Consider the following 25,496-nt stretch of genomic DNA (forward strand, 5'->3'; position numbering starts at 1 on the left):
GTGTCAATGGGACAAAGGTCAATCTGACTGAAGTGAGGGTTGCAGATTCAGCATCAGAGAGAAAGCAGCAGCGTGTGTCTATTTATTCCTGCCTCCCATTGCCAAAGGCTTTTGAGAATCATTTATCAGGGAAATGCTATTGCCATGATCAGCAGAACATCTAAATGTATAAAACTGGAGGCTGGATTCTGATCTCCATGTAAATGGGGCATAACTGCACTGACTTTGATGAAGTCGATCTGGTTTTCTAGCAATGCAAGTAATGAGAATCTGGCCCCCAGAGCTTAGGGTCTGGTCCAACACTCTTTGAAGTTGGTGCCTCTCTTGACTTCCAGGGGCATTGGATCAGGTCCTCAGAGTCAGGGAACATGAAGAAGTAGCTGCTAAAACAACTGATTAAAGAATCTGTCTGTAATGTTTAAAAAGGCCTGTTTCTTCTGCTGAAGACATGAATTTATATAGCATCTTATTAGATTGTCAGCTCTCTGGGGCAGAGACTATCTTTTTGTTCTGTGTTTGTACAGCACCTAGCGCCTTTCCTGTTATAAGTTTGTCGTTGAGTTCACCATTATCCTAGGCTATTGAACGTAAGTACTCCAACTTCTGTACCTTTGGTAGTGGCTAGCACTATAATGCTGGAGTTAGCCCCTATTTTTACCAAAGGGATCCTCAGTGACCACATAGTCTTGGTGTCTCCTCTCCTCTTCTTTATTATAGACTGTTACTGACAGTGTAATAAATCTCCTGGCATGTAACAGTAACTTGCGTCCCCATGATCATTTACCATGTATTAATACGCTATTGTTTCATTTCCAGTATCTTTTTTTAAAGGTTCTCTCTTCAGATGGATCAGTGCAAATGTTAAAGCGATGCTGCTAGATTGCATTTGGGTTTTGTAGAAACATGGGGGCTAATTCGCTTCCCACTTACGTCAGTTTACATTCATGGCTAGCCGTTGACTCGCTCCTAATTCTCACCAATGTGAGAGTGGAATTGGGTGTCAGGTTTTTACTAAGCCTTTTGTTTCCATGCTTTCTGAACTTTCTTCTATCCTGTTTGCTGCCCTAACACAGCAGTGTCTGACTAGCCTGTTGCAGTAGCCCAGGAGAGCAGGAAAGTGAGTAACTAGAGATAGGCCATGAAATTCTTCACTGTGAAAAATGCACAAAAGCCAGCAGGGAAGTGAACAGCATGGATGGTGGAACGGAGGTACTGTAATCTGAGTTTAAAAAAATCATTACAACTGAAAATTTTAAAACATAGCAGCAATGACAGCCTTCTGCAAGCTACAACCAGCACTGTCCGTTCTGCTTTCTGCAGGCTAAATCCCCCATTATTTTGCGCAGACACACCCACATCCTTACATAACAACGACAGCTACTCCACCCGATGATCTCAGGTGCTCTTAATATCAGAGGTAAGGAAATTTTGTTTAAAAATGTGGTGTGTTTGTTTTAAATGAATGACATGTGGGGTCACATCTTCCCATGCAGCCAGATGGCTAAATGGGCATTTAGGGCTACCTGCTGGTATAGGGGATGTGGTTGGTGGAAGGGGGCATGACTGTGCTGTCCCTACACCCTAGTGATTCTTCACTGGCCTTGGTATCCTTCAGATTGTAGCAGGCTGGACCAGGTCAAACAGAGCAGCCCTAAATTTGAGAGGGCAAAGGTCTCTTAAAGCAGCCTTAGCACCTTCCTCTCCTGAGGCCCCGCCTTTTAAAAATATATTTTAAATCTGTTGAAGTTTGAGCAAACTCTTGTCAGTCATTCTTGAATTCCCCAAAGCTGCCAGTGAGGAAATCAGCACAGAGTTTAAACACCACAACCCCAAACCTTTGGTAGTCCTGACAGCAGAACTGAGAAAACCTGAGCACAGAGCTAACCCCAGGGGTGGCCCAGAACTCCAGAGACCCCCGACAATCTGGGACGGCTTGCACAATAGGCCAGACTCTGGAAACTTCTGCGTGATCCTCTGATCATCATGGGGAAACAATGTGAGGGGTGGAGCTGCAGCTGGCAGCGTTATTCGCTAACTCAGGGTGTGGATGTTGCTCTCCAGAAAGGAATGTTACTGAGACAGTTATTGACCCCGGAAAGCTGGGCACTGCTCTGGGGCGTGGGAGGAACCACTCCCTTACAATCTGTTTTCCAAAGCCTTGCAATAACTGTAATTCCCCCAGGGTGACTTGAGCACACGGTGCCTGGGCACAGTCTCTGAAGGGGAACAGGGTCTAAAGCGTAGATTGGTCTCTCCAGGTTGGGCTGGTCTGCCTAAGTCAAGTTGGCCTAGGCTGTGCGAGTGGGAGGGCTGGGAGGAGCAGCCAGTCCCTCACTAGAGGGGCCTTACAGTTCATAGTAGTCCAGTCCCTGATTTTCATTGGGCTGCCTGGCATTTTGAGAGCCGTGGGCCCATTACACTTGTATCCATCTTGCTCAGGATGGGCTGATTCCCTCCCCCTCCCGCTCCCCCCAGGAAGGCACACATAACCAGGTCTGTGTATCCCACCGAAGGATTCGGAAAAGCCCCAAAGCGGCCCTGTTTGGCCAGCTTTAGTGTGGGGGGGAGAGGGCTCATGGGTCCATCACCCTGAGAGTAGGTGATAGAAATGGAATCTCCACTGGGCTACATCTAGTTGCTTTGGGCCTGGCTAACAGACCACTTCCCACCTCACATCATTCTGGTGCTGCTGTGATTGTCAGAGGCGCTTGATTTCCCAGACCTTGCTACGACAGAGAGGGTGCGTCTCACAGTGCCTTCTCCACACGTGGCTCTGGAACACCCTTCCCTCCTGAGTCTTCACAGCCTCAACATAGTGAGCTTCGGTGAAAGCTGTAGGGCTCCTTTTTTTCTCCTAGGCTTTGCTGGGAGGGATGGGGCACTGGGTGGGGATTAGCTGAGGGCATTAGTGTCTTATTTCGTTAGGGTACATGTAGAGAGAGTCCTTTCATAATTAGAGAGCAATTGATCTGAGTGTTGTAGGGTCCTCTGGGCCACACTGGTAGCTTGACATTATCTGGCTGTAATTTCCATGTTGCACAAGCCCCTGGCGCTAAGGCAGGCACGTTGTAAAAATCAGAAAGGGAAATTCCAACTTTAGTCAACCAAGTTTGAATGTGAGGCTCTTAACCAGGGAAGTCCTGTTACTAAGCAACCGCATCTCTGCCAGAGAGATCATATGTACAAAAACCGGTTGAACCATGTCTTTAGGGTGTTGCCTTGTGGGGTTTATAGAAAAGGAAGGCGCACATGTGTACATTTTTGGAGCAGAGGTGCCAGTTAGACCCTGCAGCGGTCAGTGTGAATAGACCTCCAGAGAGCAGAATAATTATTTTTTCTTATTTTCTAGTGGTGAGTTTGCAGGAAACTTTTTTGTCTTTCCAGTTCACATGTGCTCAAGAACTTTAACTTTCAAAAGATCTAACATGTAACTTCCTTTATTTACAGGAAAAAGAATTGCTTCCAAGTGTACCATGGCGTGGTGGAAGGGCTGGGTAAGTAGAGAAAATACTGGAGTGTGAAACTCTCTGTACATGATTTTAGAGGCATATTGTCATGCCTCAGACAATATATAAATTCTATGTGTAGAGACAGAGTAAAATCCTTCCACTTACAAACTGACCACACCTGCTGCATGATCACTCTGTGTGCATGTGTTTGATTGAGGAATTTGTTAAATATGTTTGATGGTTTTTAAGCAACAGGCTAGCACTTTTATTGGCTGTTAGCTTATGAGAGGGGTTAGGTGGGTGGAGAATTTACTGAAGGACAGCTAAGCTGAGGAAGTAAATTCTGCATTTAGTTCTGAGAGCTGTGAACAATTTGGTCTGTCTTCTCCCTTGTGGGAATGAGTTACATAGTCTAGGTCCAGCTCCTGCAAACATTCAACCTCCCATTGTCATCAACCTCTCGATTGGCTACCAGGCTGATTGCTCCAGCTGCGGTGGTAGGCCCTGGTCCTGGAAGGAGATGTGGTCTCAAGTAGCTATGCCATTGCCATGGAGGGTTTTGAATATCAGTTCAGGGAGCTAGACTCAATGGGGAGCCAAGACCACAATGTTCCTTTAAAGTTCACATTACTTTGAAAATGTACGTTTCAAATCTGGTCCAATGGCTGAATGGCTTTCACTGAGGCAGACCCATTCTGTACCTAAAGTCAAAGTACGGAGGGCAGCAACTGATAGTGTGTGTAATCTAGGCCCCACTGAAATTAATGGCAAAATTCCTGTTACCTTCAGTAGGTTCAGGATTCCACTCTGTGACTTTGTATTGATTTACCAAGAGCTGGAGATAAAGAAGAGACCTACATGATGATGGTGTGCTGGGAACTGGGAAAGAGTTTCCTTCCTGACCAGTCACCTACCAGCCACCAGAGTTACCAGGAGCCCTGTACGCAGTAGAGTGGGTCAGAAACATTGTGATGACACATTTTCATTTGTTCCGTTGGAAGCCTATCTGGCTTCCTGCCAGCTGAGCCATCCAGCTCCTCCAGAGCCCACCTGGCAGGCTAATGGGGAGCCAGGGAGATCCAGCTCCGACACTCTAAGGCACATGGCTAGGTTCTTGCAGCTTCCAGGGTCTTTGGCTCTAGGGCAGCCCATCAGGCAAACTGCCCCAGAGCTGGGCAGAGAATAATTCCCTTCTGCAGAGAACTTCAGAGCTTTGGCTTTTGTTCCAAACTGGAATGAAACCAGATTCTGAAATCTCAAAATCCTCCACAGAATGGTGGTCCAGTTCTCCACCCAGCAATGGCCAGCCGTGTTCCAAACACCAGCGCCAAACAGTCATTATCCTTATGGGGTTTGTTAAGCTGTCTTCCGTTAACTGTTTTGTCCCAAGGCCTCCTCCTCTCTGTATTGCCCAGTAGTTGGGCTCTATGGTTCTCATGTGATACAGATCAGTGTACACCTCAGATCATGTATCTCCTGGTGCTTTTACTCTATCCAGTATAAAATATGGAGAACAGTGAGGGCCAGGATTCTACTTCAAGTGGACAAAACATTTGCTCTGGTTTTTGACTGTGATTGTTCCTGGTAGAGTTGGTTGGAAAATGGACAAATCATTTCATGGAAAAATTTCAAATTTGTTTCCATTTTGCGGGGTTCAAATGCAACAATTTTCGGTGGGTTTTTTTTAATGTTTTCTCATTTTGCCCCCCTCATTTTTCTCCATGAAACTTTTGAAACGCCAGCATTCCTTTCCCCCCTTTCACCACCGGGTCCAAGAAGATGAATAATGGGTGGAGGGGGGCATGACTTTTTCCTTTTTTTTCCCTTTTTTTTTTTTTTTTTAATTTATTTTTAATTTTGCTGCTCTGTCACTCTTCCAAAGTTGGAGGCACTTTGAAAAATGAGAGTGGAAAGAGGAAGCAAAGCACGGAACCATGACCACTCCAGAGCCCAGGAGATTGTTCTTTCTAATCAATAAAAAAGTGGGGGAGGGGAGCAAAGTTTGAATTTTCTTTTAGTTTTTGAAAAACAGAGTTGAAAATTTCAATTCAAAATACAAAATGTTTTTTTTTTTTTAGAAACTTTCCATTAAAAAAAAATCCAGGCAAAACCCACATTTTCCCATGGAAAACTTAGGTTTTTGGACAAAACGCCACTTTTCAATTTGGAAAATTGTAACTAGAGATGGTCACAAGTAAAAAAGCCTAAATTAGGAGCATGTCAGGTGGAGTAGATTCCTCTGCTTGCCTGTCTAATGGTCTTGCTCATTATGGCAGTTACTCATGCATTGACTCATTTCAGTCAACTAGCTATGTGGAGTCACCTGGAAACAGAAAGCCAAATGTGTCTCAGACAGATTCTTGTCCTAACCTGATATGGCCACACCTTTCTCTCTCCCAAGGCTATGACAGCCAGAGAACACAAATAGAGGACCTGGGTGGTTGTGAGTCATGCATGATTCCTTCTAGCCAGAACTGACTCAAATCCCTGATTGGGATTTTTTTTAAAAAGGATCATTTAAATTTGTCTGCCTTGCCACAAAACCCCTATAAATTAAAACTCTCCTTTGCACTCCCCCAATCTCGGAGTCACGGTGCACCAACCTGGATCACTCCCCAGGCTGCTCTAACTCACACCCAGGCTGCTAACAGCCTGCAGGGACTGAAGCTGCAGCCAATAGTGGGGCATCCCAATCTTGCCTCCTTTCTTTGTCCACATCCCCTCTGCTAGTAGCAAGGAGCAAGGGGCATGGGAGTCTTGATGTTGATTATAAGCAATGGTGCGGTGATCCTTCCAGGGTCAGGAATGCCAGCCGGACTGCCACCTTCCACCAGAAGTATAGCACACAGTGGCAGCACCTCACTTGAGGATCTGGCCCTTCGCATGGCTCCGGAGGGCTGTGAAAAGGAGGACAATGAATTTGAATTTCATGCAGTGGAGAAGTGTGAGTGGGAGGACTGGGGAGACAATGCAATCAACAACAGGGAGGAAGATGTTTAGCAGGGCAGCTAACTTTGGGTGCCCATGGGGGGGTTGATGTAGGTATGAGGACGAGGATAAATAAAGACAGAGAAACAGCAATAAACCTAATATTCAAACTATGGGCTAAGTAAACCTAACCCCAGTTAACTAAATCTAGATAGAGGAACCCCCTTGGCCCCTAATATAGAAGGAACCAAGCTTCACATACAAGGAAAACTATGCAAGTAACTCTCACTATTCCAACTGCTTCCAGTCCTAGGCTGTGTCTCAAAGGGAGCTAGATACAGTAGCATGGATGTATGCAGACAACTTTCCATCCACACAGATGTTTTCCTTCGTTTCTTCTGCATAGAGCTAGGCCACCCCAACAGCTGCTTTCAGGCAAATGTAGTCAGCCGGCAGGAACCTTCGTTTCATAGAGAATAAGGCCCGAAGGGACCATTATGATCATCTAGTGAGTCCGACCTCCTCCTGCATGACATGAGTCATAGTATTTCACCCTGTGGTTCCTGCTTAAGTATGAATCCCTTCTGCTATTACCACTGGTGCGGCCTCCACACCTCTTTTCCTAGAGAGTTACCAAGCAGTCCAAGTTCTTCCCACACACAATCCCTCTGCTGCCCACATCCTTCCAGCCCACGGCCATCTCCAAGTGAGCCTTGCCAGGTAGAAGAGCTTGAGAAAGATTCCTCCAGGACTTGCATGCCTGGTTTCCCGTGAGATTTTGCAAGGTCACTAGCATGCAGCTCCGCCCTAGCGTTACTATGGGCATGGTTCCCAGTCTCCTACCCGGCAGATAGCGCTAACAAAAGCCGAGTAGGGGTGACTATTGGTTCCATTAGCTCTGCATTGGAAAACTGAGTCCAAGGTTGGCAATTGCCTCTCATGGAGAAAAAGAATACAAATAAATGCATCTGACTAGTCAAAGAAGACTGCTGACTTCCCTTGTAAGGTTCGGGATAGGCTTGGAGGCAGATGGTCTGAAAGTCTAGCAAGATATGACATGTTGCTTTCACAAAAGCAGTCTCCTAGACCTGAGTCCAGCTGATTGGAGACTTTGGGGTCGTCTATGTGGGCAAGCTTCGCCAGTTATATTGAAATGGCTATCCCATATGGACTCCTAGTCTGGCATGAATGCCTCTTTCAGGTTTAGCTTCAACCCTTTCCCAAGCAACATAAACTAACCTGAAAAGGCCTTCTTATACTGGAATAAAGCTGTCCACCAGGGGGTAATACCAGAACAACTGTATTGGTGTAAATTCACACTTTTAGTTTACATCAAAAATCTTTCCCATGTAGACAAGGCCTAAGGCCCCAAATTATCTGGAGTTGGTGGGTAAATCGAAACCTGTCCCCAACTAGCTCCATTAGGTGAACCCTACGCTGCAAGGCTGGGTTTGGGATGTTTGCATCACAAGGTTGGGATGTGTTAAAATGCTACCACTTAATAAACAGTACAGGGAGGAGAGGGCTGGCCATTTCCCTGTGGCTTGCCCAGAGACCCCCTCTAAGCCAGGACCCCAGGCTGTGCATGAAGGAAAGAGATTCTGGCTCAAATTTGCTAAACCTGAACTTCTCCAGTTTCATCCGCCCTTGCAAAATACACTGGTTCCTCTTGCATGGCCTGTAGCACTCCTTTGGGATGCCACACCCTGTGAAGCAAGTCACACCCAACTCCACCTCAGTCAGGAGCCAGCCAAGTAAAGCTGTGGCACAGAAAAGCCCATGTTTTCAACAGGGATATGCCATGGAACAGATGAAGTTATGTATAAAACTATCCTGCATGATAACACTCTGGTTATAGCAGAGGTATAGTATCACACACAAATACTCAACCCTGCTCATGATTTACGTGGTGCCTGGAAAACTGTGTTTAAAATGGCAAGCTATCACTTTAAGATTGAAGGGTTTCCAAGTCCTGCTTGCAGGCTAGGGGCTCGGTAGGGAAGCTTGTGATCTGGGGCTTGCAGAGCCAGTCTGCAGAAAGGCAACCTAGAAGAAGGTGGGGTGAGTTGTGCCGCTGTTTTAGGGAGCAGCCTGCTTTATTTCTTTCTGTTTGGGGTTCTTGTGTGTTATCGTTCTGGATTCTAAGAAATAAAGTTGTGTTACATTGCAGCCTTTCCAGCAAGAGTATTTTGTGTGTTTATCTAACTTGTGCGCGTATATGATGTGAACATTACAAGATACCATCTTTCCAGGCAACAGGAAAGTCCAGTTTCAATAGTCAGGTCTTTCTGCTGGGACTGCCATTAAGGAGTTAATGAGCACCTATTGCAATAGTGTAATTTGTGCTCTAGGTCCACGGGGACCTGGACTGAGCCCTATCAAACTAATTTCACATGGAATACATAGTTGCCTTTTCTTACAGCGTGATGAAGATGGCAGCTCAGTGAGAGGCACCCTGAGCTTTGACCCCACACCTGATGCCCAAGTTTTGTATAAAGCCATGAAAGGACTGGGTGAGTTGACTCTATCTATTACCAGCTATGTATTTAAAACATTCTACACTTCAGTTATAGCATTAGCACAATTCCCTACAGAAAACTACAGCTGTTTATGCCATCACGCGGGGATTCAGAATCCAAGCTGCTCCAAAATGTGCCTAAATTCCTTCATTGTCAGGGCAGTGAGTTTGGGAAGGTCGGATGGGTAATACCCTTGGGAGTTTTAGACATGTCTTGCCTTATTCTCCTGCACAGTGTGTTTACATCCTATCATTGTTCGTTTCCAGGGACAGACGAACAGGCTATAATCGACGTCCTCACCAAAAGGAGTAATGCACAGCGTCAACAGATTGCCAGATCATTCAAGGAACAGTTTGGAAAGGTTATCCAGAGAAAGGACGTCTGATAAACTTTCTCTTTGCACTGCATGATGCTTTTCTTGGAAAGGGAGGTGTCAGAGACCATGGGAGCACTGCCCTCTGCTGGATGGAATGTCAGATGTTGCGTGTTTGTGTCACCCATTGGTCTATTGGCACTGGTGTTGTAGCCATGTTCGTCCCAGGATATTAGAGAGACAAGGTGGGAGTGGTAATATCTTTTATTGGACCAACTTCTGTTAGCAACAGGGACTAGCTTCCAAGCTTGCACAGACCTCTTCTCTCTCACCAACAGAAGCTGGTCCAATAAAATATTCCCTCACTCACCTTGTCTCTCTCTAGGTATTTTATGGAAGGGTACAGAGGTGACGGGCACTGACACTACTACATCAGTGCAAGTCTACCTTCTTAATGGAGGCCTGTGTTCTTGGGACCAAAGGTTCTATCTACTGCAGATATGCAGTATAATTAATGGCCATGATGTTCTGCAGCATCCAGATTTCTTGTCCAACACCAGTCCCCTGATTTATTACCAGGCCTGGGCTGGCCAGAGCATGTGTGCATGAAGAGCAGAGCCGGTTGGAAAGCCACAAGCTTCCCTATGGGAAATTTCAAGGGTTTGGGTTTGTGGAAGGGTTTTTTGGGATGAATTCTAGAATGTTTGTGAAGTGCCCAGATATTGCAGCTATTGGCGGGGGCACTACAGAAATACCTAGACAGAATCCACTCATAAGGGTGGCCTCCTGATCAGCCCATAGGTGCTTTTATAATAAACCAATCAGCATGACACTGTGCATCAGCTTTATTGCTGTAGCTCATGAGGGTTACAAATGGAGATTCAGGGAAAGTGACATGCAATGCAGTGAGCATTGGATGCACTCTTCCCTTAATTAGATCTTTCGTGTTTAACAGGATCTTATTGCCAGCTTGAAGTCTGAACTGAGTGGCAAGTTTGAGAGGCTCATCGTAGCCCTTATGTACCCACCATTCAAATACGATGCCAAGGAATTACATGATGCCCTGAAGGTAAATCAATGACATGCTGATTATTAAGTTGTAGCAGGAACACTGTGCTAATTTCCTGTGCTAATACAAGTGCTTAGTAACTGAACTGGATGAACCCTTTCCACGGTATCGTTTCTCAGAGGCCAATGTTTATAGCAAATATTTGGTTGGATACGCTATTACAGTACGTCTTTGGTGGAAAGGGCACCCTGTAAAATATTATTTATGCCTTTGACTTGAGGCCAACTGCAGAACTGTGTAAAACTCCTTATTTCTGGTGAAGAATGATTGCTGAAAATTACAGATCTCTGGTTTATTGCCACTTCTTGCTCTATAAAATTCCAAAGATCCGCTTCTTTCTGTCCAGACAGCCACGGCTCTCATCTACGCCCTCCTCTGCTGTCTTGACAACCATAATCTCCTTCTCTCTCGGGCCTTCCCAACAATGTCAGGTCCCCACAAAACACAGCTGCTAACATCATCATCCTCACCATCAATGACCACATCACCACATTCTTTGAATCCCTCCAATGGCTCAAGTTCAAAGTCCTTGTCATCCCCTTCCAGGCCCATCACATAAGAATGGATATACTGGGTCACACAAAGTTCCATCTAGCCCAGTATCCTGTCTTCCAACGCTGGCCAATGCCAGGTGCCCCAGAGGGAATGAACAGAGCAGGGAAACATCAAGTGATCCATCCCCTGTCACCCATTCCCAGCTTCTGGCAAACAGAGGCTAGGGGCACCATCCCTGTCTGTCCTGGCTAGTAGCCATTGATGGACCTATCTTCTATGAACTTATACAGTTCTTTTTTGAACCCTGTTATAGTCTTGGCCTTCACAACATCCGCTGACTGTGTATTGTGTGAAAAAATACTTTATTTTGTTTGTTTTAATCCTGCTGCCTATTAATTTCATTTGGTGACCACTAGTTCTTGTGTTTTGAGAAGGAGTAAATAACACTTCCTTATTTACTTTCTCCACACCAGTCATGATTATCATATTCCCCCCTTAGTAGTCTCTTTTCTAAGCTGAAAAGTCCCAGTCTTATTAATCTCTCCTCATATGGAAGCCGTTCCATACCCCTAATAATTTCTGTTGCCCTTTTCTGAACCTTTTCCAATTCCAATATATCTCTTTTTGAGATGAGGTGACCACATCTGCATGCAGTATTCAAGATATGGGCATACCATGGATTTATATAGATGCAATGTGGTATTTGCTGTCTTATTATCTATCCCTTTCTTAATGATTCCCAATATTCTGTTTGCTTTTTTGACTGCTGCTGCACATTGAGTGGATGTTTTCAGAGAACTATCCACAATGATTCCAAGATCTCTTTCTTGAGTGGTAACAGCTAATTTGGACCCCATCATTGTATATGTATAGTTAAGATTGTGTTTTCCAATGTGCATTACTTTAGATTTATCCACACTGAATTTCATCTGCCATTTTGTTGCCAAGTCACCCAGTTTTGCGAGATCCCTTTGTAATTCTTCGCAGTCTGCTTGGGACTCACAACACATCCCCTCCCTGCTTGTCCCCTGTTGTCTACTGAAGCCTACTCATCAAATCTGCTCTGCAAGAGAGGCCATCATCAGCCGCTCATTCATCAGTTTCTAACACCAACATCCCTGCACCTCCTCCCAGCCTGTCCTTTGTGCATGGGATGCCCTCCTTGGACCAATGCATAAGACTACTCCCCTCTCCTCTTTCAAATCCCTAACCTCTGACATGAAGCCCATAAGAAATCAGCCAGTGATGATGACTGGAAGGGCAGGATAGGATAATGTCTTCTTCCAGGTCAGAAGAGGTTGGTATGGGATGTTTGCATCCCAAGGTTGTGATGTGGGACTTTATTTCTCTACTTCTAACAATTTGCAAAATTACCAGTGAAGAGCAGTTTATGAAAATTGTATGTAGGTGGATAGATTTGATTGCATCACTCTCCTCACACCCTTCTTATGCCACTTGTCATCGAAAGCCTTGATGAATGCATTGTACCTGGGCAGAGCCCCATAAAATCAACCTCAGCTCTAGGATTACTCAGAGGAGGGGTGAGCCTTAGCAAACAAATCTGTACTGAAACCGAACAAGTTGCGTGTGGTTCCTGGTTTCACAGTGACAATTTATCACAGCTCGGCACAGAGCCTATGACAACCCTCAGACACTTGAGGCCTACTTTTCTAAAGATAGCTTTAATTGCATGGCAAAATATTTTCTCCCAGTCTTTTTATTCTTTTCCTCTTAAAGGGTCTAGGAACAAGTGAAGGTGTCATTATAGAGATCCTGGCATCACGGACAAAAGTGCAAATTAAAGAAATAATCAAAGCTTACAAAGAAGGTAAAGCAGCTTTTGCTACACTGTGTGTGATGGAAGCACTGCAAGGGGGTTTTGTGCAAATTGAATTAACTGCTAACATTTTGTGTAGTAAGGCAGGATCTTTAAAAGAGCTGAGTGTTGACTTCCTAATGGAGTCAATGGGAGTTGGGCCAACGCTGGCTGCTTCTGAAAAAATCCCATCTTTAAATGTCCCATCTAGTAACAGGCAAACCTCAAAGGTGTCATGGGTTTAGTTCATGTGGATAGCAAGCAAACCAATGTTGGTGTAATGGAATCTTCCTGTCTATGGAGCATTATTTGTTCACCGGTTTTCGCTTTACTGGGACATGCCCCAGTTGGGAATCTGTCAAATTTATGTCCATGCCCGTCCTTCAGTCCCTCAAGGCTCCAGGGCAGCATTTGGCCTTGAGAGAGGGTTTCAGAAAATAAGGCCCGGATTCCATAAGGTACTTAATTAAATACATGCTTGGCTTTTGAGCATGCGCTTGGCCCCTTGACTTCATGGAACTACTGATGTACTTAAAATTAGACACCCTGCTGACGCACCTTCCTGAGTTGGGACTAAGTGAGCTGCTCACAGCCATGTGTTTCCCTCAGGTTACCTTCTTGGGGCCTGCCAAGCATTCATTTGTCTCTGGAAGGCATGGTGACACCTCAGTCATTCACTGTGCCTTTCAGTGAGCACACGTCACCCCCGCCTCTTCTTGGTCCTCTTTGCCTTGCAGAATATGGTTCTAACCTGGAAGAGGACATCAAATCGGACACAAGTGGCTACTTCGAGCGGATATTGGTTTGCCTCCTTCAGGTAAGGTTGTGATGAAAAAATGGGGAGCCAGGACTCTTCATCTTCCCTTCTTCCAATTGGGGTTAGCAGTGAGTACAGGCCTTTTATTGCAAGCCCACCTGCTGCAGGTAGCCATCAGAGTTACTAGATAAATCACCCACACAGAGAGACCCCCGATCTAGATCTCTGCTTTAAAAGCTGACGCAGAGTCGAGAGTTCCTTTAGGCACTAGTAGTTAGCCTCCAAAGCTGCTTCTGTCAACTCAGCCACTGGGGGCACTATCCTATACACCATCCATTCCTGTACAGCAACCAGGGCATTGCTGTCCAGCTAGTTTCAGAAGTGATGTACCCCAATTGCATTGTGCCCCCTTTCCATATCCTGCCCCACAATCTTCAGAGAGCATCTCCACGCATCAGAATTATTGACCTGAGTTAACCAATAGCAACAGATTGGCTTCTCATCATATGAATGGTCTCACCAACCAGGATTTTTCTCTTGTATTGTATGTAACAATATGGCTTCCTACCTTGCAGGGATGAAGGGCTGGGAAGATGAATTAATCCGTCTGTAAAGTGCTTTGAGATCCTCATATGGGCAGCACTGTAGGAAAACAAATAACCGTGTTTCCATTGTACCCTCCTAGGGTGAGAGGGATGATCCAAGATGCTATGTGGATTCAGCGATGGTGCTTCAGGACGCACAGGTATTTCTATAAAGTGACCGGTCCTTTACCATAACACTGATTCTTATGGTGTGACCTGGTAGGGAATGGAATTACTCACCCTGCTGTAACAATTCGTTACTGTCCCAGTTTAAACAAAGGCAGAGGTTGTGGTGTGAAAGGTCTAGCTCGCCTGGCAGCAAGTGGCACTGTAGAATCGGTTGTCCAAGCAGCACAAGCAGTGCCCCAGCACACATCCAGCGGGAGCGGAAATGCTGCTTTGCACCAAGCCGCATGAGCCCCTCCTCTGTGAGATCCATGCCTCCAATGTCACTGGGAGCTGTAACTGATGTGTTTCAATCACAGGCTCTTTACGCTGCTGGGGAGAAGATACGGGGCACTGACGAGATCCAATTTATCACCATCCTGTGCACCAGGAGTGCCACCCACTTGCTGAGAGGTACAGAGCAGGGGGATGCATTCCCATGCACGGCAACGGCTTCCAAAATGAGAAAGCATCCCCCACAGAAAGCAGAGGCGAGGCCAGCCCAGGCCAACCGGGATGCCCAAAGTTAGGCAGCTAAATCCACATTTAAGCACCTAAATACATGCCCTGACTTTTTTTCAGAGGTGTTGAGCATCCAGAAGCTCCCATTTGCTTTGGTGGGCGATCTGAGCACTCAACACATCTGCAAATCAGTCCATTTACTGAAGATTCAGGTACCATAGAGACTGGTGTGTTAGACAAAGATGGCTGGAGAGAGAGACCAGGTGGGCAAGGTAATATCTTTCATTGGACCAACTTCTGGTGGAAGGCACAAGTTTTTGAGTTTCATGGAGTTCTTCCTCAGGTCTGGAGATGGTAATCACCCTTGTCACCTTCTCCAGACCCGAGGAAGAGCTCGGTGACACTCAAAAGCTTGTCCCCTCCACCAACAGAAGTTGGTCCAATAAAAGATATCACACCAGAGAGAGAGTGTGTCACTTTCTAAAATGCATTACAACATGCTGTTCATACCTGTGGCATTGTTCTATGTTGAAGAATCACAAAACACTCAGGTGGAATCTCTGCACCATGCTCCTAAGAACATGATAGGTATTAGTGACAGAGGGAAATAAGACTTCAGACCGTTCCCTGAGCAGCGTAGAGCTGCCAGTGACCACAGACTGTTCAGCCAAACAGGCTTTGTTACATTGGCTGTTGTGCCCAGGTTCATAATAGGCCAGTCACCCGGTGCAAAGTTGGACCATGTGCCTACAGCAGGTGAACCTGAACTTGGCTTCTGTGGCCTCTTGCTAGGAATCTGAGGCCAACTCCCTCTTACATTTCCAGTTATAACCTCACAGAATCCGTTCAGTATTGCTGACCTCGAGAGATCAAAAATCATGAGGCAGATCCCCAAAAATCATGAGTTAAAAAAAAAATCAAATCATTGATCAAAGAAGGGCTGGAGGGTAAATAGTTTGAGATCCACTCACCTAATTAAATGCATCATGATTCACATGCACACTTTGCACTTATGTTACTTTTTAAGGTCATATTAAAGAACATTAAACCTCTATCAATCATTCATATAAGTATTAATGTCACAGTAAAAACAATATGGGTTTGGTTTGGCCTTTTGCAAGAAGCAGCTTTTCCCTGATTTCCCCCTACTTCTCTGAGAGCTGAGTAATGGTATCCATTTAAAATTCAGTTTATTTCAACTCTGTTCCAGCTCAACTTATTTCTGATATAGGCCTGAGCTGAGAAGGTCATTTCCAATCTGTTAGTATCTTTCACTGTAGTATCTAAGCACTGAGGTTAGAGGAGATAAGCTTGAACGCTGTTGAGGTTTAAATTTGAAGCTCACTGTTTTACATAGAATCATAGGGTTAGGAGGGACTGTAAGGGTCATCTAGTCTAATCCCTGCCAAGATGCAGGATTTGTTGTGTCTCAACCATCCAAGACAGATGGCTACCCAGCCTTGTTTTGAAAACCCCCAGTGAAGGAGATTCCATGACTTCCCTAATACACAGCTCTTCTTTAATGACTAGCTCTGTATGCAGGTCTAGGAATCAAACTTGAGGCTTAATAATTCCGCACCTGCAGTGTCTACATTCTACATAGAGAGAAAACAAATCTTCATACATGTAGTTGAACATGAACTTTCTGCAGGAATCTGAGTAAACCCAAAGATCTTGGAATTTACCTCTATATTTTTGCTTATGGTTTTCTCACTTAATGGTTTGTTTCTTTTTGCATGGAGGAAAACAACAAGTTCCGAGCTTCCCCTGGTGTTTTTCCCCATCCACGAGCAACCCAGATCCTGTGTTAGTTCAGTGTTCCTTCGGCTCCCTGAGCCAGTGACAGCAGCAAACACAAAACTGAATGCTAGAGCCATGCATATCCCTCTGGAACCTGATTTAGATCAATAGCCAAAGATAGGGATTAAGGGCCAGATTTCCAAATGAACATGCAATGAGCAAACCTGTATTTCCAAATGCAAGCCAGTAATTACGTATACCAGTGCCCATCTTTGTGCATTCTTACCCATCATATGCACATGCGGATACTTACTTGGGTTTATGTGGTGCCAGCATTTTTGGACCTGATCTAAAGTCACAGAAGTCAATGGGAATCAGGCCATTCACTTCTATGGGCTTTGGGTCAGGCCCCTCAGAAGCGCAACCAGTGGAAAGAAGGCACAAAATGCCTGGGGAATTGTTTGGCCTGGATTTAAAAGTCCTTCGTTTGTTGTTTCCCACAGTCTTTGATGAATACCAGAAGCTCGCCAGTAAAAGCCTAGAAGACAGCATCCAGAGTGAAACCCATGGCTCGCTAGAAGACGCCATGCTGGCTATTGGTAAGGGACACAGGACACCCTTACTCTTGTCTACGCTTCTCTTCTACTGCAATAGTGGGCTAAGCACATCCATCCCATAATACCGGGGCACTTCTTAGCTGCCATGATCCCATGGGACGGTTTAGAGAAGGCGATAGGGAGTTGAATTACTATCATCTGCTGTCCCTGGGTTAGACTGATCCTGAGCACTAACTGAACCTTCTCCTGTGTCTAGTGAAATGCACGAGGAACATCCACAGTTACTTTGCAGAGCGGCTGTACCATGCCTTGAAGGTAAGACTGTTATAGCACAGGCTGTTCAGAGCGGGCCTGCTTCTCCTCTCACTTCAGTCTGAAGCACTGAAGGGGCAGTGGGGTAAAACTGGTGCAAATGAGAGCAGAGTCAGGCCTGGCCCCTTTGGAAGAAGAGGGACATGTAGGGTTGAAGTCCTGAAGGAACTTGCTTCTGTGGAGTTGAGACTGGCACAAGGAGTCCAGTTCCGCCCTCAGCTGCATAAGTGCAACCCCCTCGGAGGTCATCGGATTTGCACTCGGTATAAATTCGGGCTGGGTTTTGCCCCTAGTGGTGGTTAAATTGTTCTGGTACCAATACGTTTGCTGGTTTTTAGGATGCATTTTTCTCAGTGACATTAAAACAAACAAAAGAAGTCTAGGGGGAAGTACATGAAAATCCCTGAAGCCTTTGAGGCTGAATGTGTCAGTGCTAATGGGGCTCTTTAGCCCACTGATCATAGATGTAACAAAGAAATGTGGGGCCTATGCAGTCCCCCTCAGTGGAAGACTACAAATGAGAGAGGCTTCCCCCAAGTGTTTTGCTACCCTCATCTTCATAAGGGTAAAGGACTAAACAGATTGGCTGGAGCCCTGGGCAGATGCTCTGTAAAGCTATCATGCTTAGCTGTGCTGTATGCACCAATAAACCTCCGTTCATGCTTGCAACCCTGCAGGTCTTTGGCTCCTGAATTTTTCATGCACAAAGATTGGCAGTCACACCAAACTGCAGGATGGGTTTTGTGACATGAATAGTGGGCCACCAGGGTGAGAGGCAGAGATGTGCTAAATTCAATCCCAGCAGCATCTGAAACCTGGTCTCTTCCATCTTGGACCAACTTGCAAACACTAAATCTGCCTTCTCTTCTCCCCACCCCCATCCCCAAAAAGAGAGAAAATGAGATCATACTAATACCTGGTGGCACTGCCAAAGTGATAAATGTGTCATTGCAGGGGGCAGGCACTTGTGATGGGACCCTCATAAGGGTCATCGTTTCCAGGAGTGAAATTGACTTAAATCTCATCAAGGCTGAGTTCCTAAAGATCGCAGGCAAATCCCTCTCCACCATGATTCTGGTAAGCAGCAGTTTTGTTGTTGTTATGAATCACTGACATGCCTTTCTGGTACATCCATCACCATGGTGTCTGGGTGCTGTCATAAGTGTTCTGGGTGAAGGACTACCCCCCAGTAAGATTGTGACTCTCCCCTCCATAAGTCCTCCGAAAAGCGTCAAACTTCAGAGGGAATTGGGGATCCCTCCTCGTCCATTAGGGAAACACCTGCCTGAGCAGGTGAGTCATGGAATGTGACCTGCAGGTGATAGGACTTGTGCTCAGACTAGCTGCTGATGGAAGCTGGCTCTACTGCCATAGGCTCTGCACCAAGCAAGCTCTGCTCCCACATGCTTTGAGCTCAGCCAGCTGAAGCACTGTGGTTGAACGCAGCTGCTGTCCGCTGTCCTAGCTCCCTTCCCAGCCCCGTGTGCTTCAGCACACATTGCCCATTCGGCCCTAGTTCCTCTGTCAAGCTGAACACCACCAGCTGGCCTAGCAGAGCAGTTTGGAGCCAGCAGGGGCAAAACAGTCACCCATTTAATCTCTGGGGTTTTGCAGCCAGGGGATGGCGCCAAGGGCGGGGTTTTGCAGAGGACCGTGGCCCTGTTTGGATTGGTCAGAAATGTTGCAGGCAGAGCTTTCTGCCTGTCCTCTCCCATGCAGAGCCAAGAGGCATGGAAATCTCTTGGACCAACTCCTCCAGGGGGATTACAGCCATGTCGCTCTGTCATAGATCCTAGCGAGCGCCCCGTCCAGCCGCTCCCTAGGGCTGCAGCAAAGGGAATGCCAGGTTCTGGATTGCCCAGACTTTTAAGTCCCTGGAGCCTAAACAGAGTCCAACCATTGCCCCAATGCTGGGTTCCCTAGGCACACTCTTGGAACACAGATCCTCTCTCTGGCACCTCCTGTGGGGAGCTGGAACCGGCTGTCCCGTTCCTCGCCCCTGGGCACAACGGTGACTCTTCAGACTCCAATGTGTTTAAACACGCCCTGTCCCAGAACGCCACCCCAAAGGTGTTTGGCTTAACTCACTCAGGGGCACGCAGCAGCTGTGAATGCACACTTTGCACAGAGTCTAATGCATTGACGCTCTTCTCCTTAATCATGTAAAGCACAAGAGGGCACAGATCATATAAAACAATAAACACCAGATGCTGGTCCCTGCCTGTTTCCTTTCCACTCTAGAGCGTTCTTTGGGCTGGAGGAGAGACCCTTGCATTGTCCAGAGGCCTTCTGGGTGGACTGGAGGAAAAATGGCTATGGTGATTTACACTAACTGGGGATCTGGCCCATATACTGTGTGTGACAGGTCTAGAAACTGAACATTTTCCAACCCCCCATCCACCCACCGAATGCTTTGGAGTTGGATTCTTTTGGTTTCCAAGCTGGTTGCTCATCCCTAGTAAAAAGCCCCATTCTACAAATCCCAGCGTTCTCCCATTCTATCATTATGGTTTGTTCCCTTCCCCTGTGCAAATAGCACAGAGGCCCCCCCGAGCAGTCCCCTGGGAAATCTTTCTGTAATTAAGGTCCCTTCTTCTAATCTACATTGTCAGTATCTGTCATGTTGATTAATGATCGGTCGTCGAGAGTCCTGACTGAATAATAATTCCTGCTGAGACGTTGCAGTAGGTCCCCCAAAATACCCAGAGAGGATGAAATGAGCATCTCATCACTCTCTCGTTAACACTCCCCTCGACAGAGACTGAGAGATTTGTCTGTTTCCTAAAAACTTGACTTACGAAGCACATTGACCAAGGAAGAATTCTACACTGCCAGCGATCACGGGGGCACTAAAACCTCAGTGGTGCAATGTGATAATCAGTGATGGATGTAGATTGAGCAGCCAGTCAGACCATTTTAAGGATGCTCTGTAGGCCCTTGATCTGTAAGCAGCAATGTTCTATGCCCCTTTGGGATTTGCAGTGGCGATGATACAAATTTGATGCTTCACAACTAAGTGCTCCACCCTTTCTCTGCCAGTGAGTGGGGAGAATGGTGCGTAAATGCTCAGGCAGTTTGAACCTTGAGTACAACGGGCTTGAGTCTACTTTTCATTAACATGATTTTTTACTTCTGAGTTACTCCATTGACTTAGTGGAGTTCGTCCTGATTGGTTGCAAACCAGTATAAGTGAGAGGAGAATTGGGCTCAATATATTACACTGAGGGGAAAACCTATTAGGTCTGTTTCTCCTCTCACTTACAATGGGGTGTAAATCAGGAATAAATCCATTGAAGTCAATGGAGTCTGTCTTTCTCAAAGCCCTTGTCAGATGTGAGTTTATCCCCTATGGAGCTAGAATGCTAGCATGGTCCTCCACGTTCCATTCTGTTTTTGTTCTTCCCTCTGTCAGGAGGACACGAGTGGTGATTACAAGACAGCCTTGCTGAATCTCTGTGGCAGTGATAAATGAAGAAATCTGAAGGGAAAAGGCAAGATGTTGAAATGGAGGCACGGAAAACGAAGTGTCTGGGAATGGATGTCTAGAAAATCCCTAGCACTGAATAAATAGAAAATGGAAAATCTGCTTAGAGGCTAAGATTTTTAAAGGAATCTATGTGATCTGGGTACCCAATAAAGAGCTGGTCAGGAATTTTTCAACAAAACATTTTTTCCCAGGAAAATGCCAATTTGTCAAAATTGAAACTGTTCACAAAACAGTGTCCATTTCAACTCAATTATTTTTTAATTTCAAAGTTATCAAAACATCCCATTTTGACACTTTCAAAACAAAAGTTCTGGTGTTTTGACTTGAAATTGCTTTTTTTGTTTTGAAATTGGGGTAAATTTATACTAAAAACAGGTTTAAAATCAAAATGAAACATCTTGGAAGGCTGCAATTGACCTGAACCATTTCCCCCCACTTTGTCGCTTCATGAACATTTTTGAGATTTCAACTTTGTTCTCATTCGGGATGGGAAAATTTTCAAATTCTCAAATACTCACAGGTCGGGGGCCCCATTTTCTGCCCAGCTCAAGCCCTATATCCATAAAAACCAATGTTCCCTAGGCACCTTTAGAGATCTTACCATTAGTGTTCTAATGCTTTAGCTTCCCTTCTCTTCTACTGGGAGCCCTTCACTCCCCTGGACTTCAAGTGGGTGTGTGGATGCTCGGGCCATGATCATGCATGCTGCCAAACATGCAGTAATCCCACTGCCTTCAATAGGACAGGATCAGGCATAATCCACCCATTAGCTCTTGCAGGATTGGACTCAGAGTGAATCCCAAACCTGCAAGGGGGCATCAGAGATTGGCTTTGAGAATTCAACCCTAGGGGGCTGGGTCTCACAGCCTTTATTTGCAGGAGGAGGCTCTAAGGTTTCAGCGGGACTGCTCCCAGGAATAAGGGGTGCAGGAGCGGGTGGGTGCTGAATGCATAGTTACAAAACCAATGGAGTTGATTCCCCTCTTCCTGACACCAGTGGAAGCTGGGATAACTCAGCTGAAGACAATGGAGTTACAGCAAACTAGTGTGAGTTGAGAATTGGGCCCAATATGTTGTTTTCTGTGAACACACATGTTTAGCCACATTCTGGGCTTAGTGAGCCTCATTCTGCTCCCAGGTACAGAATCACTCCATTTATCTCAGTGAAGTTTTTCTGCCTTTACTCTGCTGTGACCGAGAGCACAAAATCTGGCTCAGGAGCCAGACAGTGGCACAGGGAGAACAAGATCAAATGTTCCTGCAAACTCTGTTCTCCTCTGACCAGCAGTTCACCCCGCGGCTCCTTCCTTGTTCCGAGCAGGCAAATTAATGTGTAATTACCAAAAGCCATTATGTGCAAACTGGTGATTTTTCTGATAGGGCAGAGGAATCTGCCTGCGGAAGCCAGTCTCCCTTTTTTTGCGCGCCTGAAATTAACAAGGAAATGTGCATTTAGGATGGGGTGTTCAAAGAGGCCTAGATCCCCTTAAGCTGGGCCCCCAACTCGCTTAGGAGCCTTTGATGATACCATCCTGACACATGACACTTCCCCCGCCCTGACATCCCCAAGGTGGTTGTGCTTGAAGATGTTCAGGTAAGTCACATGAACTGCAATGAATCAACACAATCTCCCTAGATTGGTTTCTTCATTGTAAGGTTTCCATCTAGCTTTACAAGTGGGAGGAGAGTCAGGAGGATAAGGGGATGTGCTCCCAGCCAGGGTGACACCCCACTTCCCCAGGAAGCTCAGCACCACCTCCAAGCTGTGTGGGCTCCATGTGACTCGCAATCCACACTACGCACCATTGGAGTGTGAGCAGGAGCAATCACACAGGTGTTTCAACCTGTCGGGTGGGGGGCAGGGAAGGACCTCATGACCTGCCAGCCCCCCTGCAGCTGCAGCAACATGTCTCTCTTCCTCAGATATTTCCCTTCCTCGGGGAAGCACTGTGGCAGGAGATCCGTGGGTTTGTGTTCACTCTTTGTGTCATGGGAATGCCCGAGGGGTTTGCCAGCTGGCAGGGATTAAAAGTCAGGGCTTGCTTTCAGGGGAATGAATGGAAAAATCTAGAGGGGTTGTGGATGCAGAAATGTTACCCAGCCCTCATAGGCCTCTCAATGTGAAACTTTTCCTACCACCTGGCAACGGGGAAGTGACGACGTTACACAACTCTGCCATTAGCTGTGCAGTGCTATATAGCAGTTGGTAACCCATTGCTTCTACTCTGTTCTCCTGGTCTAGAGGTCAGAGGCGGGGGAAGGAGGTTGTTAGACCAAGAGCCCTGTGCTCTAGTCCTCACTTTGCCACTGACTCATGTTGTGACCCATGTTGTGGCGCTGGCCTCAGTTTCCCCATTTGTTCAAGGGAGGTAATTACACTTATTGGTGCTGTGGGACCTAACTCCTCTCTGTAGAGTTCTGTGATATGCTCAGGAGAATTTCTTCTGAGGTGTAGGGCAAAGCAGTGTAGGTCAGACTGTGCTGTCGGGGTTCATGCCCTGTGGTATTCTGCCAAGCGGGGGAGAGACAAAGAACCAGACAAAAGAGAACAGGGCCCTGCAACAATGCCAGGCTTGCCTGATGCAGGTGAATGGGGCTGTTCCACCAGAGGCACTTTCCCCTGCTGATAAACAAGCAGGGGCTGGGGGCCTCTTACCAGCACAAGATCACGGTTGTGCAACTGGCACTGAGCAGCTCATGTCTTCCCATTTGTGTGACCGGGAATCTTTTCCAATGGCCATGTGCACTGTCGGGGTCACGTCTGTCTGACCCACACCTCTGTGCTCCAGCTGGGATCAGCGCCAGCGGTCCCAGCCGTGCTCCACTCCTGGACTGCTCAATGTATTCACTCCATTAAAGTAAGCAAAGCAAGGACAATCTCATCTTCCCCGGCTGCTGGTGCCAAATCAGGAGGAGGGCTTGAACTACACACCTCTGCAGGACAGGGGAGTGAGAACTCCCCCCATGCTTTGCACTGGCTTCCTGGAACTGGGGTCCGACTGCAGAGGGGTAAGCAGGTACTGGGCATGCACGGTCCCTCCTCAGCAGGATGGGGTGGAGAATGAGTGGAGTCTTGGCTTCAGCCCCCCCTGCTTGCTGGCCACTCAGTGCCTGTCCTAATTTGTCCCTGGTATAAGCCAGCAACATTGTTAGTGGAGCAAGGGGCAATCAGAGAGAGGAGTCTGAGCAACAGACCCTCCCCACCCCTGCTACGGCAGCTTATGCACCATCCCTCGCTCAGGGGTTGTGACTAAAGGCACAATAATCTAGCCCTAAAATTATAACCTTTGTACTCTGTCACTTTAAACCAAAGCACTGCACAACAGCTGCAGTCAGGAAGGAAGAATGGACAGGGCCAGTTTAAGCAAATGTGGTGCTCTCTAGCTGCAGGGCTTAAAATTCAGGCCTTGCTCCTGCAGTCGGATTCATGCGGCCCCACACTGGAGCTCAGTGCAGGGGTCCAGACTGCAGAATCAGGGCCTAGAGGTGTAGCAGTAACCTATCCCCACCCTCATTGGCCCCAAGCTCTAATGCCCCAATAGTTGGTGGGCTCAGCTCTGGAGTGAGGGGCTGTATGATGCGTGTGCCACCTCCACAGGGCTACACGCATCAGACTACGCAGGACAATGTATATCTTGTGCTGTGGCAGAATCAGCTGCTGTTTTTTAAGGGACGATCCTGCTGTCATTGAAGTCGACGGCAAACCTCCCAGTGACTGCAACAGGGCAGGATCAGGCCCTTCACTTTCAAATAAATGAGTGAAAAACCAATCTATTTCTCGGAATGAGACAGAGAGACAAGCAGGTCCGGAATGCTGGATGCCACCAAACAAAACTGGGCTTGCAGCACCACCTTGTGGCTCACTGGGAGTGGGGGAATAGCCCAAGTTAGAATGAACCAGAGATGTGGGGTGAAATCTTCAAAGGGATCTGGACTCCCTGGTGTCAGGGGCGGCTCTAGGCACCAGCAAAGCAAGCACGTGCTTGGGGCAGCCCATTTGCAGGGGCGGCAGGGATCCAGCCTGGGAGCTGAGAACCAACTGCTGCCTGTCCCCCGACTGCCCCCCCAAACCCCTAACCCATCTAACCCCCCCTTCTCCCTGCCCCTGACTGCCCCCTTGAACCTCCGCCCCATCTAACCCCCCCTGCTCCCTGTCCCTTGACTGCCCCCCCGGAACTCCCTACCCCTTCTCCAACCCCCCAACCCCCTTACCGTGCCACTCAGGCCAGCGTGTCTGGCTTCGCGCAGCGCCAGACACGCTGCTGCATACATGCTGCCGTGCTCCCCTGCGGAGCCACAGGTCCCGCCCGCCCCCAGCACCTGCCTTCCAGATTTGAACTCCTCAAAATTCAGGAGTGCTCAAGCTCAGTTTGGGCGGCTGTTACTTCATTTCTCCCAAATCAAATATACTGATCCACTGTAACTTGCTATAGAAAAAGTAGGATAAAATTGAGCAAGAAATGCTTCCCAGTGGTTATTAGGACTGGAATTGCTATTTTCAACAGCCATTGCCTTTTTTTTGTTTGTTTGTTTAAAAGGAAGACAGTGATATTGCATTGGCAAATTCCCCATAGAAAGAAAGAGTGGAACAAAAGAATAATAAAGGCACCTCAACTTTTCCTCATTTATGGAGGATAGTCTTATAATATGCATCCAGATATCCTCCAATCACAAAAGCTGAAAATTGTTCCACTTTACTGCAGTTCTGTAACCATATGGGAACCAATCCTGTCTGTGTTCTGTGCACATCTAAAATTCCTGCTGAATGACCCGCCCTGGGAGCGAGTTACCAGTGACCCAGGGCTGCGGCGGAAGGAGGGTGCGGGGGGGGGGGGGGGCAGAG

At 46.8% G+C, this 25,496-nt stretch overlaps 1 protein-coding gene across 1 annotated transcript; it reads left to right on the forward strand.

The window, feature by feature from the left end:
- Positions 1 to 1,389: 1,389 nt before the first annotated feature.
- On the forward strand, positions 1,390 to 20,638 carry ANXA8L1 (annexin A8 like 1). Its single transcript, XM_065407728.1, has 13 exons — positions 1,390 to 1,417; positions 3,448 to 3,494; positions 8,800 to 8,890; positions 9,163 to 9,257; positions 10,165 to 10,278; positions 12,511 to 12,601; positions 13,327 to 13,406; positions 14,032 to 14,091; positions 14,416 to 14,509; positions 16,801 to 16,896; positions 17,111 to 17,169; positions 18,121 to 18,243; positions 20,579 to 20,638. Exons 1-13 carry the CDS (start codon positions 1,390 to 1,392, stop codon positions 20,636 to 20,638), a joined length of 1,038 nt encoding a protein of 345 aa, XP_065263800.1.
- The last annotated feature ends 4,858 nt before the right edge of the window (positions 20,639 to 25,496 follow it).

This window comes from Emys orbicularis, chromosome 7 (assembly GCF_028017835.1).
Source record: "Emys orbicularis isolate rEmyOrb1 chromosome 7, rEmyOrb1.hap1, whole genome shotgun sequence".
Classification (NCBI taxonomy): Eukaryota; Metazoa; Chordata; order Testudines; family Emydidae; genus Emys; species Emys orbicularis.